General features: G+C 35.5%; 1 protein-coding gene across 11 annotated transcripts in view; it reads right to left on the reverse strand.

Annotated features, from left to right (window-relative positions):
* milt (milton) overlaps positions 1-21588 on the reverse strand; it is a 37728-nt gene that overhangs the window by 12254 nt on the left and 3886 nt on the right. For 2 of the 11 annotated variants that reach the window (XM_053767756.1, XM_053767766.1), the window contains 6 exons: positions 18290-18395; positions 14961-15065; positions 12322-12426; positions 2689-2765; positions 2190-2354; positions 666-864 (listed from right to left, as the gene is read on the reverse strand). In XM_053767756.1, coding sequence (XP_053623731.1) covers positions 666-864; positions 2190-2354; positions 2689-2765; positions 12322-12426; positions 14961-15065; positions 18290-18377 — 739 coding nt within the window. In that variant the 5' untranslated portion in view covers positions 18378-18395. Of the gene's footprint in view, positions 1-665; positions 865-2189; positions 2355-2688; positions 2766-3032; positions 3349-3461; positions 3860-4632; positions 5057-7763; positions 8194-10063; positions 10168-10606; positions 11066-12321; positions 12427-14960; positions 15066-18289; positions 18396-21588 lie in introns of those variants that run through there. The other 9 variants (XM_053767844.1, XM_053767774.1, XM_053767812.1 and 6 more) reach the window with 8 other exon arrangements.

The following is a 21588-nucleotide window of genomic DNA, read 5'->3' on the forward strand; positions in this document are numbered from 1 at the left end:
AATTTGTAGACCTGTCGAATTTAGGTTCGATACGTCCTGTAACTAAAATCGTGCAAGAAAAAATCAAAATCAATACAATTTAGTTAATAAACACAAATAGTACACGCACGACGATGACATTTGACCCATTCCACTAATAGGTCAAGCAGGATAGTGTAACGACATTCCAAAAGCAGTGACCTTCGGGTACCTTTCAGTTTGTTTACCAAGACCTAACATCGAACAATCTAATAACAAACAAAATAAAATGCAAATAGCCTTTAAAGTTAATTGTTGATACTTCTAAGTTCATTCCGTATATTTTTATGCGATTTTATCAAGAATTTTTGTGTGTTGCTTATATTTTTTGATATTCGCAAATGTCCGGCTACGCCGCTTCCGCCTGATGGCTTAATATCGTCAAGGATTATATGTATATCAATTAGCTGACCACTACATGGCGACGCTATATGGCAGGAGCAACCGGGAAAACGGTCAGATGAGAGAGTTTTGCAACATCCACAAAAGGAAGATAAACCATGTAATTAATAACGAAGGCCTGTTCACATTTATTTAATTTCTATAATTAATATACAAACTAATATTTTAATACATTTTTTACGTTCATATAATGATAAGATAGTTAAAATATGCACAGTTTATCTTCCTTGACGCCATTGACTCACCAAGTTGTTGTGCGATGTCACGCAGCAGCTGCTGCTCGGCCAGCTCAGCACTATCGGCGCCGGCGGCGAGCCGCGCGGCCTCCTCTCGCAACGCTCGGTTCTCGCGCTCCAGCGCGCCGGTGCGCTTGCGCAGCGCCGCCGCGGTTGGCGACTCTTGCTCCGTCGGGGATGTGCCCTCTTCAGTGTCATTTGTCAACACCTGACAAAGAATTCGTAATTTAGGAATAAACACAACCAACAACATGTTTTCTCAAGTGTCCAATAGATATCCGCAATAAATAATATTCGTTTAAAAATCTGTAAGTATTCTATAATATCAATAATAAACGTTTTATCGACCAGAAAAAACATATTATAACAGTATTGTGTATGTATTGGTCGATAAGTAGTTTATTCAGGCGAGGTATTTTAGGCCTTTTAGTCAGCAAAGTGATTACATCAGACGGAAAGAATGTATTTTAATCAAGATATATACATGGGGCGCTCATTATATTTTACAACACGTGCGAATCAGAAGTATGCTTAATCAAAGTGACGGTGTGTAAACAAACGGATCAAACTAAACAGATTAAAAGATTTGAAAGAGAAAGTAAAATAAACAAATAAACGCAGTTTGATACCACTAATATGTGAAATTCTGAGTTTTAATCGAATCATTGATCTATTTAAAATTTACAAACAAAAATTACCTCAAATTGCTGATTACAAAGCCATTGAGATACACACCGAAATGATTTCATTGCATCCAAAACTATAAGTACCTACCTGTGTAAGTAATGGAAAAAATAAAACAAATCGATAACAAAACCTACTCTTAACATAGCACGAGACATGTGTCAACTATGAAACAAGAATCACATATAAACGTGAACACATAATTTATGATAGTGAACAAATATTGAACTATGATGATCTCATTGTGGTCTATGATTAGAAAACTGAGAAACAAGTATACGAGATATTGTTTTTACAATAAGACGATGTGATAAAATAAGGAAAAAAACTTTATAAAATTATAAAGTAGCTGTTTTACTTTTTTATAATATTTCCTCCATTGGCTTCCACAGTTCCACTATGCTATTTACGAGTAACTCTCAATTTACGTCAGCAAATATTTTTTTCAAAAATATTAACTTCATCAAGAAGTATTCACTTTCAAAGAGATAGGAACAATTCAACAGGCCGGAACCTGGCGTATAATACAATAAAAAACAAGTGTGTTGCCTATTGCAAGATATTGCTGGCTGCCGCTTTCCATTGATAAGAAACGAACAGGGATTAATAGGACGCATAGTGGGTGGTTCCGCTGGTGCCGAGTGGTTCCGTCCTAGAATAGGAACACTTAATATCCTCTTGTGAATGTCGTACAATTCAACTACGGGATACATAGCCCAGACAGATGCAACATTAGCCGACCGGTTGTAAAAAAGGTTATTTTATTCCCGGGCTTTGTGGCGTCACACTCCCGAACGCAACCGGGAACATGTGAAGATACGAGAGAGGGAGTAACATATAGGAAAATACCTGCAAGAGATCTGTCTTTGCGTTGAGGTCGTGCCTCAACTGGGTGATGTGGTCGCGGGCGCTGCGCAGTTCCCCTTCGAGCGCTGTGACACGAGCTTCCAGTCGACCATTGGCCGTCAACAACTCTTTGCCAATTCGTGCAGTCAACTCCAAATCCTTCTCTTTCTATTCAACAAACAAAAACGTTTATTCAATAATTGTCCTCTTTAGTTTCATTGCAAAATTTAGGATTAAATGTAAACGTGTTACTCTAAATCATAGGCTACTAAATTGCATGAAAATCGTTGCAAAAGTAATTACGTGTAATTTACACTGTCAAGTTAATTGTTATTTTATAATCATTTACCTTCGTTACATTTTCAAGTTTTATAATACCGTTATGTATTAGAGAAGCGACAGCATAAAAAACCTAAATTTTACTAACAGATCACGCAATCTTTGGGTTGCAAGCGAACTACAAGGACCGTGAAGACAATGACACCAGCATAAACACACTTACCTCTTCCAAGAGCCTTGTTACCGCTTCGATGTCATTGTAGGTTTTTGTCATTTGGCTCACCCTGTTGCTGCATAGAACTGCAAGTAGAAGGACATCCTGTAGCTCATATCGAAACAATTGAATCGATAAGAAAGTAGTATAATTAGATATGAGTGGTAAACTAAAATACGTAGAAGACATAAAACCTAATGTCGTAAATCACAAAATATTGTAAGTATTTATTTCAACCTACAAGCTTTGCACTTGGCCAATCTGAATCTATTAACTAGATCGATTTTCGAATATATTTTTTTACATCATTGCAACATTTTAGATGGTAAGTTGTTGATCATGTATAACCCTACCTCGAGAGTCTCGAAACATTGGTTAACCCTTCCAAATAGTTAACAAATTAGATCCCACATTCATTATTATCATTATCTTTAAAGATAAATAGGTGCCGTAAAAATGTATCTTTGAACTCAAATTGAATGTCACACAATCAGATTCGTCGTTGAAATCTGATTACACGGTGTTAACGTTTCTCACAATTTATAAAACAATTTGCAATGGTTCACGAATATACACTTTGCTACACTAAGATACTGAAACTTTTAGCATAAGCGACCATAAATCAGACTTGATTGGTGTCCACCGCAAAAGGCGTGGAAGTGAAATGCACTCGACTATGAAGACAACACAGTATTTGGTGCCTACTCGCCCTCCAGCCGGCTAAACACGATAAGATAAATAGCGTATAATTTATTTACAAATCGGTATAAAGAATTACAGACCTAACAGAATGTCATCGATGTCCGGCGTTAACCCGTTCATCGAACTTATTGAACTGCGCGATCACAAAACTGTAACATTGTGCGTGAACACGATCATTCGGGGAACAATGCAGGCAGGTAGCAGTGTTACATCAATATAGTGTCGAATAGATACCAGCCTGAACCGAGTGGCGTCCGATCGGGTCTGCGCTGTCTGAGTTAACTAAACGCAATCCGAGAACACAGGGATTGCTGAATTGCTGTCGCTTTGGCGGAGGGCAAGCAAAACAAACCGCTCTATTGTGCTCACATGTGGGAAAAATGCTGTACAATAGACAATTTATCGGGTAATCACTACTTACTACTCACGTATTTATTGATAGACGCTTCATGAACAATCAGTTACGATTTCACAAACAGAATAAATTTATATAAAGTCATGTCTATCACTGTATCAAGATAGAACCATCGTTCATTTAGAATAAAAAAATAATAGATGCACAATTTTTTAAATCGTGTTAAGTAATATGATAATGAAAATAAAGTTTATGATTGCAAACAAAATATACCATTCCCTATTTAATTATCAAATAACATAAAATAACTAAAAAGTGATTTTAAAGCAACGGTGCGTAGATGCTTTAAAAGAGATCAAAGTGAGGTTTTCCAGTAAACTAAAAAATAGACTAGTGGGAACATACAACAACAATAATAGTATTGAATAGGCATGTGGTAGATATGCATTTTTCCCACTATTACCTAACACTACCTATGTTACAGCGGATATCGATTGTTTGGGGTTACGTCTCTCACAAGAATCCGAAAGACTTTCACAGTTTTTGTCACACATCTAATAGGAACAATAGTTAAAAGCAATTACCTAATGAATTAATAAATTGATTATGCGCTATGTAAACTACAATAGGTACCAAGCAAGAGTTTAATAATGGGGTTAGTGAGACACTGAAACGGCAGCATATTAATTTTATTTGATTAAAGTGAGAGATGTCGATCAAGGCTTATAATTAATTTCAGATAAGCGACCAGAGAATTAATTAAAGCTTGCTGAAGCACAATGAATTAAATTCGGGGGTATGACAGAAATGAAGAAGAAGCAAGATGGCAATCAGACCACATAAGAAGTACGAGCGAACGAATTTGTGGATGGAATCTTCAGCGGATTGTGCCGTACCTCTATCCAGGAGCAATGTCCGGATGACGCGAAAGTAGAGCCTGCCGAATCTGTCCCGAGCGAGGTGGTACAGGAAGTCAGGGTATTCGCCGAGGCACTCCTGCAGTTCCGCGTCGGGAAGAAAGCTTAATTCGCGAAAGAGTTCGCGATCGAAGCCAAGCGGCGGCGAGGCGCGCGAGCTGCCCGCGCACCCCGCGCCCGCGCCTGAACAGCCCTCCTCCGTGACGCGCCTGAGCCGCGACCATCGGCTCTGCCCCCTTCACGTACGATTTCACCCCTTCGTTTAAAAATTCACGACTCAATTTTTCACTAATAATAAATCAATTCGAATTTCTTAATGATCTCCTACAGAAGACTATTCGTGAACTGAACCGAGGAATCATTTTACACTTAAGCAGCATCAATATTTAATTTGACGTAACACCTGTAATGTAAAGTAGCAATAATCGTGCTAACCACTTCAATGGAACACGTTTGTCTAGGCATAAATAGGTTGGTTCACTAAAAACCCATCCGCACGCTCGGGTAGTCAAGCGAGTTGTTTAAATTAACTCTCTTATGAAATTCGTGATATATGAAATGAAACATATGGTGCAGCCACTTAACAGCTTAAACTAAATTAATATATCGATGTCAATCGAGTAGATGTTAATAATGATACGAAGATATTCTAATGCCATATGTAAATGCTACATGCTGTTAGGAAAAAGGAAGCTTTCCAACGAGCTGGATATTGATTATACAGAAATGAGGGCAAAGCCAGACGCGCCCGTTTCACGCCCACACGATGTTGCATTAAAAGATGGTATACATATACCTTACATGTAGAAGTCACATATAATTAATATAGGTTTTTGTTCACGAATTCATCAGAACAATATTACGTAATACTTCCTTTTTTATTACGGCATCACTTTAATCCAAAGCTTTTACAACCGTCCTAGGGCATATTAACGTCATTATATCTACTAGTAGGTGTGTGAGATTCTCGGCCGAAATCAGAGTGATTACCATAAACTTTTACTTGCACGTAATGTGTGCTAGGCAATAGGAGCACGACATCTTTAAACAATCTTATCTCACATTTTGTAAGAATGTTATCTAAATATAATAGTGACCTTTTAAAATAAGCAAGTAATTGTAGCAACTAGCATATACCTAAAATATTATTGCATGGTAAGTGATCACCGCTGCCCAAGAACAACTGCAATATAAAGAGCATAACAGGAGCGTTACCGGCAATTAAAGAAAAGGTAGACTAAATTTCTTGTTTGTTAAATTGTGTTCGTTTAACTGCAAGTGATCCAATCCAAAGCAAGATCTGGGAGAAACTGTTTCAATCAACATAAAGAACAATGGCCAGGAAAAGACCATCACTTCATTTACTGATTGATGACACTGAAATTTTTCGTAAATACCTGTCATGGATTATATACTTAGCGAAGTGACCCAAAATTATACTTAGTGACTAACTTAAAAGAAAATCTCTTTAAACACATACGACATCATTACGCTGGCTTTAAGTCGAACTGAAACTCAACAAATGGCATGAACATACTGGGCAACGATAATATATATGATTTGACTTGTTCTCGTTGTCAAAGGCCTACGACACGCAAAGTAGATCAATTTATTGAAAACAGGTTTAAAACATTTATTGTTTTGTTGCTAACAAAGTAAGCTCACATGAAGTTCCATAATTAAATTACCTTATGGGACTGGTTATGGCAATTAAGATGCACTTAAATATATACCAACATTAAATTAGACTATAGTGTATAAAGACAGTGTATAAAGTTAACGTTGGATATTATATGAAGTATAAAGTTCTTTGCTAGTAGGTACCTATAAGGTCGTAGTGCGCACGTGAGTCTGATGACGTCAATCGGTTTACATTTTGATCTATGTACATATATATTTTTTGTAGATATTTACAGCAGTTGATTGATCTTGTCAATATTTTTATTAGAATAAATATATTAGTTAAATTAGAATGTCCCAATTTTAATTTAATCTCACAATTCACGACGAAATTCATAAAGTAAAATATTACATCACCTTAGATGTAATTTAAAAAAAGGAAGTTCCTTGGAATAGAGAGGATAAACCTATATTTTTCCTTTTAAAAGAGTAATTTAAACTCTTCATGGGCAACCGCGAATGCCCGTTCTTACTACTACTTTCGTGACATTGACTTCTTTTTTTATTTCAATTTTATTATTAACGCATGAGTAAGTCCACCAGTGAGCTGACCAAGTAATATAATAAAATACATTTGATTGTGTTCTAATAATATTACACATACGTGGCCGTCCAAATCAAAAGGGACCTTATGGCGTCCGGCACTTCGTCATTATTATTACCATTATTCGTATTCGAACAACGGCAATAAAGGCCAAGTGAGATGAGATGAATTACGATTATTATTATTAATATTAATTATAATTATTACTTGAGATTAATTACCTAGTGCATAATAGAATAACAGGAGGACAGATATATTTTTTAATTCGCGAGTAAGTACTAGATTTGTTTATGTTTTTTACGAATGTCACAAAACTAAACGTTCTGAGTTAACTGATCCAGTAACCTTATCAATAGGCACCTAAACATTCGCAATACGAAAGTAGGTTACTATTGAACGTGACATACCATCGACACTGTTGGACACAAATTCCAAATACACTTGTTATTGGAGTAATATTATATAGTAGACCTATATAATATTACTCCAATAACAAGTTATGTTATTATATTATTGCATAGTATTACATGTCATAGGCTCCCAAAATAAACTTTCATTCACCCTCTACTTTAAATTTATTACAAACAGAATGTGCATTTGTGTATCTACCTAGTTAATGTCTGATTTAATAAGTCTGCAAGTCGACTTTTTTATCGTACATGTTTTTACGAAAAAAGATGATTACCGACTGAGCTCTAAAAAGTCATAAGCAAAATTAAACGTTAATATTAATTAATTACTAATTAGCAATTAAACAATAAAGTAATTAACTTGATTTCTATACAGATATGTAGATCTATACGGTATATTTGAAGTTATGATGTAAGTATATAGGTTAAAAGGAAGCCTACTATAGAGCACCTGGAATATATAATTATGTGAATACCTTTTTTAGGGCACAATACAAAGTAACGGTGAAGTTTTAAAGACAGAAAATTTGTATTTTTATTAGTCACCGTCCAGTTAAAGATATAAATCAATCACATTCTCTAAAATTTACGAAGTAAATAGAATTGTTTTAGTAACGGTTGCAGAGTTTGAGGCCAGTATTAAACTTTCACGATCAATGCAGATGTCTGCAGCACTGAGAAACACGCGATTAGAGACCACGACACATATGAACTGTTTCGGAACGAATCCAATGCTGCCGGAACCGCGCCGCGTCCGGCAGCGGTTCACGTCCACTACCGCCGATATCTTAACAATAACTGAAACACCCACTCCGCACGCCATGCCATGCCGGCCATACCCTGCTTTCAATAATAACATACCGAAACTGTTCACAATAGATCATACGTGCTTACGATCATTACTACTCATAATTACCGCGAAGAACTGGTTCAATTATTATTAGGAAGGCATTGAATCTTATTTAAATATATTATCAATAATCTAGATGGTAATGATGTATTAATATGAAACCTTTGACACAGAAATACGGAAACAAGCTGAAGCATAAATTAATCGATAAAACTCCCTGGACGGAAATTAAATATGCATAGGACCACTTTCAGAGCCAATAAACACGCACCTACGTCGTACTCAAATCTCTATGGACAGTGGCGTATTTTATGCCAATAAAAGAATGCAAGAAGATAGGCAACATAAAATAACAAGGCTTATTCATTCTGGATAGACATGAGTGACTGAGGAAATCATAAAATTAACTAAGTTGCAAGACTTTTTGAAATTTAAAAACGAAACTTTGCAAACTGGGAACTTCAATTTATTAGTTCATTTGTTATGAAGTGATTTAATGCTGCTATTAATTTGAAATGTCACTATTGCGTGACGCCATAATTTCACATAAAATTTGTTACTGACTAATTACTAAATGACTCTCCGTTTTTAATCGCTTATTTGACACACGTAAAATACCCAGATCAGTTCTGATCGATTGTTGTAGTTTTATTTATTACAAGTGAATCCTAAAGAACCTGCCCCGGGCTGCTGTGCCTTTTGGTTGTATAATAATACGCCACTGTCCATGGACTTGCTTGCCGCAATCTTGGTGCAACGTACCGGCTTAACTGCACACTGCATACCTTACGGGGAAGTAGAGGAATTTCATGTCAATAGACGACATTAACATTTTACCGGAATCTTGATGTATTGCCGTATACTCTCGACTAGAATATGTACACTACAATATGTGTGACATTCCCCACTTGTACAGAAGATCTTACAATGATTTATGGTTTTAAACTTTTGAATGGCATTATAAAAAAACTACTTTCGAAACCTTTCATATGCACTTTGATTCTTCTTGTTTATTAAATTCATTCTTATTTTTTGTTTACTCATGTGTTTTCATCTGTGGATTTCATTATATTTAAGGACAAATATAATCAAGTGATGGCAAGCCATTATTTTGGTTCTCGATCGCCAAGAAATCAATAACCGGTTTAACATTCTTAGTTGAAATATTCCCAAACATGCTCACTCTAGGACATGCCTTGAAATATCATTTAAACACCGTTTCAGTCAATATATAAATAAACTTTCATATATTACTCACCAATTCTGATCATGTATGAATAAATCAGCAAACATTACGTAGTTGAGTTTTTACGTTTGTTTGTATGTAAATTTTTGATTACCATATGTCCTCAGTGTAAGTATAGCTGAGATACAGGGGTTATAGGTTATTTACACAGATATACATCAATACCAATGAACGTGTCGATTAAACTTTAATATAACTCTCTCAACTTCGGTTTCATTGGCGGCTGTGAGGGCGCGATGCCCGGGTTCAACGTACAAAACACACCAGTGAATGTTTGAAGATTCGGCTGTGATTTTACAACTGGCCGCTTGACGTCAAACCGTCTTGGGAATGCTATGCTCTTTGTTGCCTCGTACGACATCAACGAGAGGATATTGAGTGGTCCTATTCTAGGCCGTAACCACAGCGTTATCACAATATTATAAAGTATCTAGCTTAGGCTTAATAGTGAGCCATAGATACATGATTGTATTTTAGAAATTTGTACATTGTATAGATACTGCATTATATAGTATAATGTGGTGTATGAGGAATCAATCAGACATACATATTTTAATTTCAGCATTGTATTTAGTCACGTGCACATGCACATTCAGTAATTAAATAACATAGGTACTCAATTATGCACTTAAAATACTTTTAGATCCCGACCAATTATATAAAAAAGAATTAAGCCGAACCTTAAACTACCCTGTAAAATAAATATCTGGCCTCGTGTCATTGCTGCAGTTGAACCACAAAGAACAAAGAAAACCGCACCCAGACAGCATAACTCTCTGGAATTCTGGTGACAGATATTATAATTGGCAGATATCAGAAGAATAGCATAGTACGACAGGTTAGTTCAAAAGTAAAAAGTGGAATCGGAAAATATATTTTTTTACCAAATAAAATAATCGGATCATAAATACATACATGGATAATGTAATAGAAGATTTTCTTTTTCCACAATATTGCAAAGGGGGTAGATATACATAAGCATAAAATTGGATATAGAACATTTAACGGAATATTAAACTTTATTATGCAAGATAAAATATACCTATGCTATAAAATACTACTGGCTAGTAAATAACTGGTATGAATTTTATTAGATAGGTATATTACGTTTAAGCTTTAGGTAAAAGTTATTTTATGAAATGAATAGTTACTGTTAGTTATAACAGACTATACTAGCACATAAGGAGATAAGAAATTAACGAATGTAATAATTAAGTTCTCACGGTCAAGATAACAGATCTCTCACAGCTGTTGCGTGAAGCGGCGCCGCGACGCGGCGGCGACGCAAATTCGTCTCCCGGACCACCCTCAATCGATACCAGACAGACTTCTCATCCAATCCTATTCGGTGCTAAATTATGCACTAGTAATGCAACAAATCACTCAGACACGCGTAATATGTTGGTGATCTTACGTAAGATGAATCACTAATCAATTTAATTAAAATTGGTGATGGTGTGAACGATCGGATTGTTGGCACCGACGGGGGCACGTGCGACACGAACTATGTTATATGAGGCGGTGCAGCGGTGCACCTCAGCTATGTTTAGCACGGACTCGGGTGGCAGTGGGTGCGCGAGTCGCGATGCGTGCGGCACAGAGCCGCAGACGAGGCGTGGTATCGATCCGCGAGGGGAGCACGCGTGCCGCGTGGCTACCGGCGCGACCGGCACTGGCCGCGCGCCTCTCCCGCCGCGCAAGCGCTCTGCGACATCACTCAGCGCCGAACGTTCATATATCTCGAGTCATCCATCCATTATTGCGCCCAATAATTAGGAACTTTATAGTTATTTTCAATATAAGAGGGTTTGGAGACCACGGGTTTAAAAAAGAAAATAAGAAGTACCTACTCAAAATTTCTGATATTTTAAGCGCTAAGTATCTAACTTTCATTCTTCAGATAAAAACTAACAATACATGACTGATATCGAAGGTGCATAACTTTGGCTCAATAACAGCCTGTACAAGAGTACAAAATAATACCGTTTCACTTGTTATTTTCAAAGGTTTTAGCTATTTAATTTTAGATACATCAACCTATAATTTCCATATGTTCGAAACATAACGTTTCACAGCGGTACACTTTAAGACCAAACCTGAAAAAAGCTAATACTGCAGATGCAGCGCAAGACGACCACGACGTAATAAGTTGACACAAGTGCAGTTTAAAAGAACGCAGCAACCTATTGTACTGTATAAATTCCAAGGACAATGAAACAATGATCACGCTTTTAACAATTGGTTATAGAAAAACCATGACCAAAACAAATAAGAAGAATGAAAAACAAATAACTGAACCATCCAGCTTCAATGCTATTAGCATTAATGCCATGGAATAATTGATCACGAGTTATGGGATTCACATAGAAATATATAGTTTGCAACAAAGCGAATTCTGAAGACACCAAAGTAATTATGCGCAATTACCACATGACTGCTTAGGTTACGCATTTACACAATACTGATATGAAAATCTTGATTTGAATAAAAATAAGAATTTAAAGCCTGATGACAATGGAGTACACACACATCGCACATTGAACTCTGCGCAACGGATTCCAAGAATTCCTGAGATATAAATCGATTTTATTCAGACTGGCCAAGTTCCTACTATGAATGAAATAAACGGCCTCGGTGGCGCAGTGGTAAGATTCTTACCACTGAACCGAGAGGTCCCGGGTTCGAACCCCGGTCGGGTCATGATGGAAAATGATCTTTTTCTGATTGGCCCGGGTCTTGGATGTTTATCTATATATGTATTTATTATAAAATATAGTATCGTTGAGTTAGTATCCCATAACACAAGTCTCGAACTTACTTTGGGGCTAACTCAATCTGTGTGATTTGTCCTAATATATTTATTTATTTATTTAATGAAATAGTAGTCTATAAATATAATAATTACGCTCTAGTAAGAGTTTGTGCTATAGGTACTCACGGAAGTAATTAAGTGTCTCCCTGATCTGGTCAGGCGTGAGTGCAAGGTCTTCTGGGCTGACTGGCAGCGCCGGCGACGGTATGAACCAATCTTGGTTCTCGTATCCTGAAAATTAAATACGATTTGAAATTAAAAAGCTTAAATCTGATAGGTATGCTGCTGGAATTTTTATGTTTTTTTGCTAATTGATTTTTTGTACAACTACTTGTGATGTTACAAACAAAAATCGTCACTTATGAGCAACCATTACCTATTGAAAAAAATGCATATAAAAGTGTGAAACGATAAGTAGTCGTGAATAATAAAGACGATTACGTCAATAAAAATCTATTTGCGAGAGGCCCCAACCGCGTGCTAGGTGTCACGGGATTACTGATCATACTACATTCCTTGACCGCTTCCAGCACGATAAAACAGAATCAAGTCCACCACTCCCTATTCACTTACAATTATCTATACTTTCGATTCGGAACCGGTATTACATAACCAAAGATTTATAACTGAGATTATGTTACCTACAGAAATATATGGCGAATTAGAAAAAGAATTAAAAGAATAAGTGTAAGCTAAAATACTGGACTTAATTGCTTAAGAAATTAAATCAAACTAAATAGAGTTTCGAAAAATACTAAACTAAATGATATTGTCTCTCCAAGGAATGTGTGTACGTTTGGTAAACAGGTGGGTTGCATCAAAGAGACTGGGACGCATGCTACTGTGCATACATGTGCATTCTGGCAGTCGTACGATGACTCGAGAGATGAGACACCATTATTTATAGCCTCCCAGAACGGCGCCGGCGCCGGAAGCCGCACCTCAGACACAGATTAGAGCGGAACAACTTATATAGTATTAGGTTTTACCTTCTTAGTAGCCATAAGATATTAAATTTCCTCTTATAAATCGTTTTCGCGAGAAAGAGACACTAGTAGTTTTTCATGCTACTCTCATCAAGGCTAAAACTATTGTTACGGTTGAACTGTAATGAACAAGACCAGTATTTTCTAAATTATAGCGGACAATGCCAGTGCAAAGTCCTAGCCCTTAATTGAGTCGAATTTTGTGTGAGTTGTGTTATTTTAGCAATGTTATGATAACTTCAGTTATGATAACTTCACTTTGATATATATTTAAATAGCTATAATATGTTCGACTCCTGGGGCTAGTCTGCCCGCCCTTTTGATTATTATTACAAAATAAAGATGAATTTACGAACTATTATTAGAGACTATCATATATTTACCCAAAATTTATTATGGAGCTTAGGTTAAATAATGACTTCAGAGACATCGGTGTAGAAATTGTTCTTGCCTAAGACAGTCAGACATTTAAATTTAAGTTACATCTCGCAAGAGTTTGAGACCTTGTCCGCTCATTGGTATTGTTCACAGTTGACTGCAACATGTTATGTGTGCATTTTGTATGACTAATGGCGAAACGAATGATCTGAACACATTGTCCGACAATCATGTCCGATGACATGTGTTTAAAGGAACAATCATCGCAGCCATTACAATTTAACACTTCAGCAAAAACCTTCCATTTGACTAATTTTATAATTTGTGTCTTTATGTGTCCATGTGCCAAAAACGTAACTAATAATAATAATAGGGGCCCATCCAGTGAGCGGCGAGTCACCACCTGCCACTGAATAGTCAGTTATCATGATTATGGCAGGTGACCGAACTCTTTGCAATAGCCCATTCTCAGTCCATCCAAATTTCATTATATAGACCAGTATTTCTTTCCATTATTCTGCAATAGTTCACACTCCCGCCGAGACCTGCTCATGGGCATATCATTTCATTGGTATATCCGGGAGCGGGTCTTGGCGGGAGACCTACACAACATCAACATTCTCCAAAGGGCCTCTACGTGTTGGATCCATATCCCCACGCAAGCCTCTCAAAGGACCGGACTTAGTGCCGTGAATCCCAAAAGGAGATACAAAGTATATTAGGACAAATTACACAGATTGAGCTAGCCCCAAAGTAAGTTCGAGACTTGTGTTATGGGATACTAACTCAACGATACTATATTTTATAACAAATACATATTATATAGGTAAACATCCAATACCCGGGCCAATCAGAAAAAGATCATTTTCCATCATGACCCGACCAGGGATCGAACCCGGGACCTCTCGGTTCAGGGGCCACTGCGCCACCGAGGTCGTCAAAACTAACTATAAACATAATTTTATAGTTACGTTTTTGGCCGGGCTATTTTAGTGAATTCGTAATGCTATGCTATGAAAATAGGCTCTGGTCTACTTTTTGAACATTGACCTGGTAAAAATTCACAACTGGTGACGAAGAAAACTGGGACGTTCCAGCAAATAATTGAGATATTATGTAACCAAACAGGAAAGGTCGTTGTTTTTATTTAATTTAGTGGCGTTATTCAATTCTTTAAAGTCCTATTTGTAATCTGAAGCACATCAAAGTTGCTTAAGTTGCTTTTTTCTTAGATAGAGAGGCACAATAATGATAAAGTAAATGTCAGATGCGTTACTTTATATCTTTTAGCTGACTGTATCCTGCATTGAGTGCATAATGATACGTATTAATTTCGTGCTTACATTACGATTTTACTTACATACATACGTCTATATATTTATATTATAAAAAAATATTTACCTCCAAACTGCGTGAGGCTGTCAGCTCGGAGCCGATATTTTGGTATTTGTTCGTGCAGGAGACTGACGATCTCTACCTCAGGCACCTCCTCGCTATTGCACACCTCTGTAAAAAAATTATAATGGTAAAACTCTAATCTAACTTTCGCATAAGAAAACTCACTTTCTCAGAAATAAGAAACCTTGATTTATTAAAGAAAGGCAGTCGTGACCGGCTTGAGCGCAATGCAGTATAACTGTACAGTCATAGTGCATGTTGCGTCTAGGTTCCCTATTTAGTGTGGAGGCAGCCGGCAGACAGAATCGATAACTGCCTCCCGGTCCTGGCGGCGTGACGCGCCATCTGTGGGGGCATGCACCCCGTATCTTATTCTACTTACTATAACTACTATGTACATTATGTACGCTGTCTGCACTACAATGCACATTGTGCACTTCTTCGCACACTTTTGTGATTTTTATGCGTGAAGGATGTACCTATATCTGATGAGATCTATAATATGTATAAGTTAACACTTGTTTTTGTTAGGATTGTTACAAAAGTATTTTGGATAGAGTGACGATTGAAATAAAAGTTTGATGATCGATATTGATTAATGATAACGATGCACGCTACCTTTCCCATTTTAAATGTTAATCGAAAGTTACGTAAGTTTACAAAGAAAGTAGACATTCAAAAGATAAATATCTAAAATAGATTGAGTAATATCACAACACTAGATATATATATATATACTGTTGTGTTTACATAATTTGTCCATGGAATTAGTTGGTTTATTGTTCGACGTTTGACAACTGTGGAATGTTTACATAACTATCCAACGGAAATACTGAAATAAAAAAAAAATGTGTAAATATATATATATATATATATATATATATATAGTTGTGTGTGTGTATATATATATATATATATATATATATATATATATATATATATATACACACACACACACAACATTTTTTTATTCGAACAATAAACTTTATATGACAAATGCATGGATTTAGCAAGTACTGTTGTACGGAGTACCAACTAATTCCATGGACAAATTATGTAAACGACGTTTGAAATACAAAAACTGTACTTGATAGAATTACTATCAATTTAGTAATACAGCATTATTAAAATGTTTGATTATCTCATGAGCAATGAACTCGCAAGAACACCGATCATAACAAAATGCAGCATGGTTATTGATTGATTTCTCGTACAAAGTGATTAAGAAAATTGATATCCGATCTTTCGTTTTGAGATTATTTGAGTTGAGACACTTTCCTTTTCAATTTTGCAGGACGGAATCAATGAATATGTATTTACTGTTAAGGAGAGGTCTTTCGCCTTCTTTCAAATATAATGCTTACTCCAGCTAAACACTACATCATATATAGATTTTTTATTTTTGCTCAAATCATTGTCAGAATCTGAAGTAATCAAAAATTCATAGAGATAAAGCCATGGAATTAGTAGGTACTCCGTACAAATAAATAAGTACTTCCTAAATCCATGGATAAAGCCAATATTAGGCCAATATTATAATAACAGTATGAAGTGCCCTCGCGAATTAGCTATGGCAACATCATTTCATTAGCACGATGGTTGGACGGTAGCATAAGAGAAAGCAGCTAATTAAGTAGATATTTTGCACAAGCTGTGACATACGACGCACGACGTGATCTCTCCTAGACAAAGAGCTATTTGCATACTGCTACTATGGGAAACTCCATTACCTAAGAGAAACCTAAACATGAAACATAACCACATAGATCTATGCATATTGTTGTTAATATTATTGAAGTTGAAATCAATAAACAAGTGATAGCGTTGATCTGAATTGTTCTTCTTCATACATTTCAAAGATAAATTTGATTTTATTATCATTATTATCTGAAAATGATTTACATTATCGGCTTATCAGTCAAAAATTAACAATAATATCCGTAAATTTTCCTGCACCGTTGATATAAGATATTACTTCAAACCTGTGATTAGGCAAACAGAAGTAGGTACCTAGTATGGATATAAACTGTTATTAATATTATAAATGCGAAGATCTGTCTGTCAGTCTGTTCCGCTTTCACGGCTAACCCGCTGGACCATTTTAATGAAATTTGGTATTGCTGTCAGAAATAACTATTCCACGCTGAATAAGTCGCGGGTCAAGTGCTAGTATAAAATGTAGTTTAGTATCTAAATGTCCAATAGCTAGATGTTAATTTCGAATTTGATGAACAGTTCATAAAATGGGAAAAAAATTCTTAAACTTCCTAAGAGCTTGTACCTAGTAGATTCATCCTCATAGGATCGAAAAAAATTGGTTTTTCTCTCTTGGGCAAGACTAGATAATACATTGAAATATTTTTTTATTATTATCAAGTTTAACTTGTTGCCCATATAGAAATTAATCCATTGTTGTAATGGTTAACAAATATAGATAGCAAAACGAAAGAATTGTTCATAAGTAACTTCGAAGGTCCTTCAAGGAAGTATGTAAACTGAATTGACATGGAAAAAATAATATTTGTTGTCGATTTAACAATTTTATGTACAACCCTCTCTCAGTTCGGCATCACGTGGTTTTGGATATGTTGATTTATATTGATTTTCTATTTTTGTTAACATCATGGCACGGCACGCAGCGACCTTGCCAGTTGGCAATGGCAGAACGAGCTACTCAGTTTTGCTAAGGAGTAGATTTTACGGGTTAGAAAGTTTTGCCAAAACTAAACAGGATTTTGATGAAACTGAGAATTCGTGATGAAAAAGTAAATAATAAAATTTATATTTCATTTTCGATAACTCATCAAAGTTTTAAATAATTCTAATATTATTAACGATTTTAATATTATTTTGTAAATATTAATTACATCTAAACGTATTACTCATTATAGAGAGAAAATAAATCTTTCTATAATCATCATAATTATTCATTATCATCTTAGCCATAAGAAGCTCGCTGTCCAATTATTTAGTGGTTTAACTCAAAAATTCACTGACGTCGTCTTGTTAAAATTTCTGGAAACCAAATTTCACACAGGAAAACCAGCGAGGAAAAGTAAATAGCTTACTATTGAGAATCTACAAAAGATATTATGAATTTCCTTTTCTATATGGCGAATCGTTCTTAAGTTTTCATTACATGTTTGCCTTTTATAGATTTTATTGATTGCTTTTTACTATTTATCATGTCAGATTTAAACGTGATTAAAAATAAAACACTCAGTAATGTTTATGTTAAGACAATAAAAGCAAAGAACAACACAGGGTTTCAAGTCCCTTTATTGTAAGTGTCACAAAAAGCCGGAATATGATGACTAGCAGTCATCACTCACCATCAGTCCAAGCAAGGAGTAAGTCTTGTCTCTTCTCAAACGTCTCATCATTGCGGCGCGGGCGCGGCCGCTGGCGCTTGGTGCTCATACTCCTCACGGTACCTCACTGACACATACAAATAATTGCACTATCACCGGCAAATTGACACATTAATCTCAATCACAACAAACGATGCACTTTCACCAAGGTCTGCCTACGTGCCCTAACCGAAGAAAATGCTATTAGCAATCAAAGTGACTACTGATAAACTCGATGTAATCTAAAACGTCACATAAATCGATAACAATGGCAGTTGTTGTCAGTAGCCACAACCAACAAAGATTGCTCGTTAAGAATGTTGCACATAAAATATATAGCATTATTGTATAATGTTCCTTAGGTTACGATCAGAATAAAAGTAATGAATTATGTACAAAACATTTGCTTTCATTTGCCGTCTTGGGAATTTAGATAACAATGGGTACCAACTCAGACAGAGATAACATAATATCCTGTCCGAGTCAATCGTGTATGGATAATTCTAATTCTCTCGGTAAATAAATTGTGCTATTTTTGAATATTATTTTTAATCCAAGAAATTATAATGTGGGCAGCATAACAGATTGGTAGTTACTTGATGGACTAAGTCATTTCATAAACATTTCCCAAAATCAGATATATATATAGTAGTGATCTCGAGTAAAGTAGAATCACCAAGTATGTATGTTTTTTTGTTATGTGTAGTGTACATCCATTTAGTTTACATTATCTGTGCAGGTAGCTCTATTGTCTAAAGTCCATCCTAGATGTAGAAAAGTTATCTTGAATTACCAGATGCCAAAAGAGAGTCTGTGCTTGAATTTTCTCAATAAATCAATATTTATTTGCATCATCGCTATCATCGTAACAGTTTATTAATTTTATTTCACGCTTCATTATATCCACGAAACACTCCAAATAATATTACAATCACCACATTTTATATTAGTGAATTTGATAAACGTTACTGCGTACTAAAAGTTCACGGGGAGATATCGTGCTCATCTCATGACCATGTCATCGTGATCTCACCTCACATACTCGCTTTAACTTGTCCAAAATTGTCTTAGGACCTTTACTTACTACTATAGCTTTCTTTTCACCGTATCATCATGGCAGCATTATAGAAATAAAACTTTTTCTTACAATTAGATACAGAAAACCGAACACTTATTTTTATTAAAAAGCTCCACATATTAACTTGATACTACTCTAGAAAGCGAAATATATATAATCTGCAGTTTGTGAACAAGTTTTCTTAGAAGTGCCTACTAATTTATTAGATCTTTCGCGAACATTGGCGAGAGCCTTTAATATGAAGGTCAATGTGTGCTTCTGAAGTGCTAAATGCAAGGTTAAGCACTTAACTAAGAAAAATTTCATATTTCACGCCTTTTGGAAAATAATTTTCAAAATTCCTTTCTTAGCGGATTAAATTCCTTTCTTAGCGGATTAAATTTCACAAATTAAAAATTCACTCAGCGAATTTAGTGCCATCTATAAGAGAAAACAGGTTTTTCGCAAATCTCACTGGAACAATAGTTTTATCCAGGAAGAAATACCCGTGTCCTTCTACATACTCTTTATTATATGCGAAATTTCACGACGATTGGTTGAGTAGATAACGCGTGAAGAAATAACAAAAAAACAACCTTACTTTCGCATTTATAATATTAATTGGGATTGGGTTGGAATTATGCGCGTTAAATGAGAGATAACACATACATTAATGTAGACAATGTGATAACTACTCCAGATTAGATGGTGTGGTCATTCTCTCTATATTTTCGGCATTAAGGACTGACGAAATATATGTTACATTTTTTTTCTAAAATTATGTGTAGGTATATCTCCATAAATAACTTTTTCTACTCATGAAAGTACATACTAATTGGTGTTAAAAGAAAAAAAACGTATGTTTAGAAACTAAATTCTTTGTGAAAACTTCCAAGTTCTTAAGAGACAAAATTAACACAGTCCACTCCAGGCCGCCTAGTGCTTATGTGTCACTTTGACAGCGACAGCGACCCGCAAATAGAAACAGCACGAGGCCACACGCACTGCTCATTGTGGAGGCGATTCGGTCGACGCACTCGTTCGGATAACCAATAAAAATAAGGATGTCGTCAATGTGTTGGCATCGCCGCCATAGCGGGGTCACCTCCGAACTTGCTAATGCCTGATGCTGTTCTGTTATGTGACTAACATTGTACGTGTACAGTCGGCCATATATGTATATAGCCTTAACTTATAGATTAACATAGTAGTATCATTATTGAGTTTGTTGTGCTACATCTGCAGTCGACCGTATTGCCTTGACGTAATCATCGACCTTGCACTGACGTATCGCAAATAGAAGAATCGAGCCAGTTATCAAACCCAGACTAGGTAGTCTTGTCTTGATAAGTGCACGGTTATTATATAATGACTCCTGCTTTACTAGATTAGAGAACCGAAAATATTTACATTCTCACAAACATTATGAAAAATGTGGTATTTCTTATTTTGATATTTCTTAGTGGCATTATTTTACGCCCATCTATTTGACGCAATTATTGATTTTAAAAAATATATTATTAAAGTACTTTTTATACTTAGATGTTAATATCGAGCTGTGGGTGGGACACTGCTTGAAACCTAAAAAGTTATATAGTTTTTCATAATACGTAGTCACTGTCCAATACAAAACCAATATTTACTTTCTAATAAAATTCTTTTTATAGTATAACATAATTTGTGTAGATTATGTATTTACTTACTTTATTACTTTTCGCTATTTAATAAAAGAAATTGATAAAAATGTGATGGTGACGCTAATGAAAGCGCTATTGACTCTACACATTAAATTTTAAAAACACAAGCAAAATGCATCTTTTTTTTGTATTGTCGCCGCTGTCAACGTGCAACTTTACGTACTCATTACAGAATGATTAATTGACTTATTTTCCTTGACACTGTAAGTAATTAACTTCAACTTTACTAGCTTGCTAGTTTTTAACAAATAATAAAGAGTTTTAAAATAATAACTAATAAATAAAAGTCATATCACTTTCTTGAAATTTTTTATCGAAATAGCATCTACTAAAAACCATTCAAGAGCGACTGCGCATCGAAAGTTCTATATTTGGTGTTATTTTTTTGTGTTCCATACAAAAAAATAAATAAACGAAACACTTATAGAAACCTCACTCGTACGTCTGTCTGTCGTATAGGTTGCCCCGAATCTACTGGATCAAATCAGTTGAAATATGGTAAGATTTTGTCTTTTTAAGAAAAAGCC

Source organism: Plodia interpunctella, chromosome 3 (assembly GCF_027563975.2).
Source record: "Plodia interpunctella isolate USDA-ARS_2022_Savannah chromosome 3, ilPloInte3.2, whole genome shotgun sequence".
Taxonomy (NCBI): Eukaryota; Metazoa; Arthropoda; class Insecta; order Lepidoptera; family Pyralidae; genus Plodia; species Plodia interpunctella.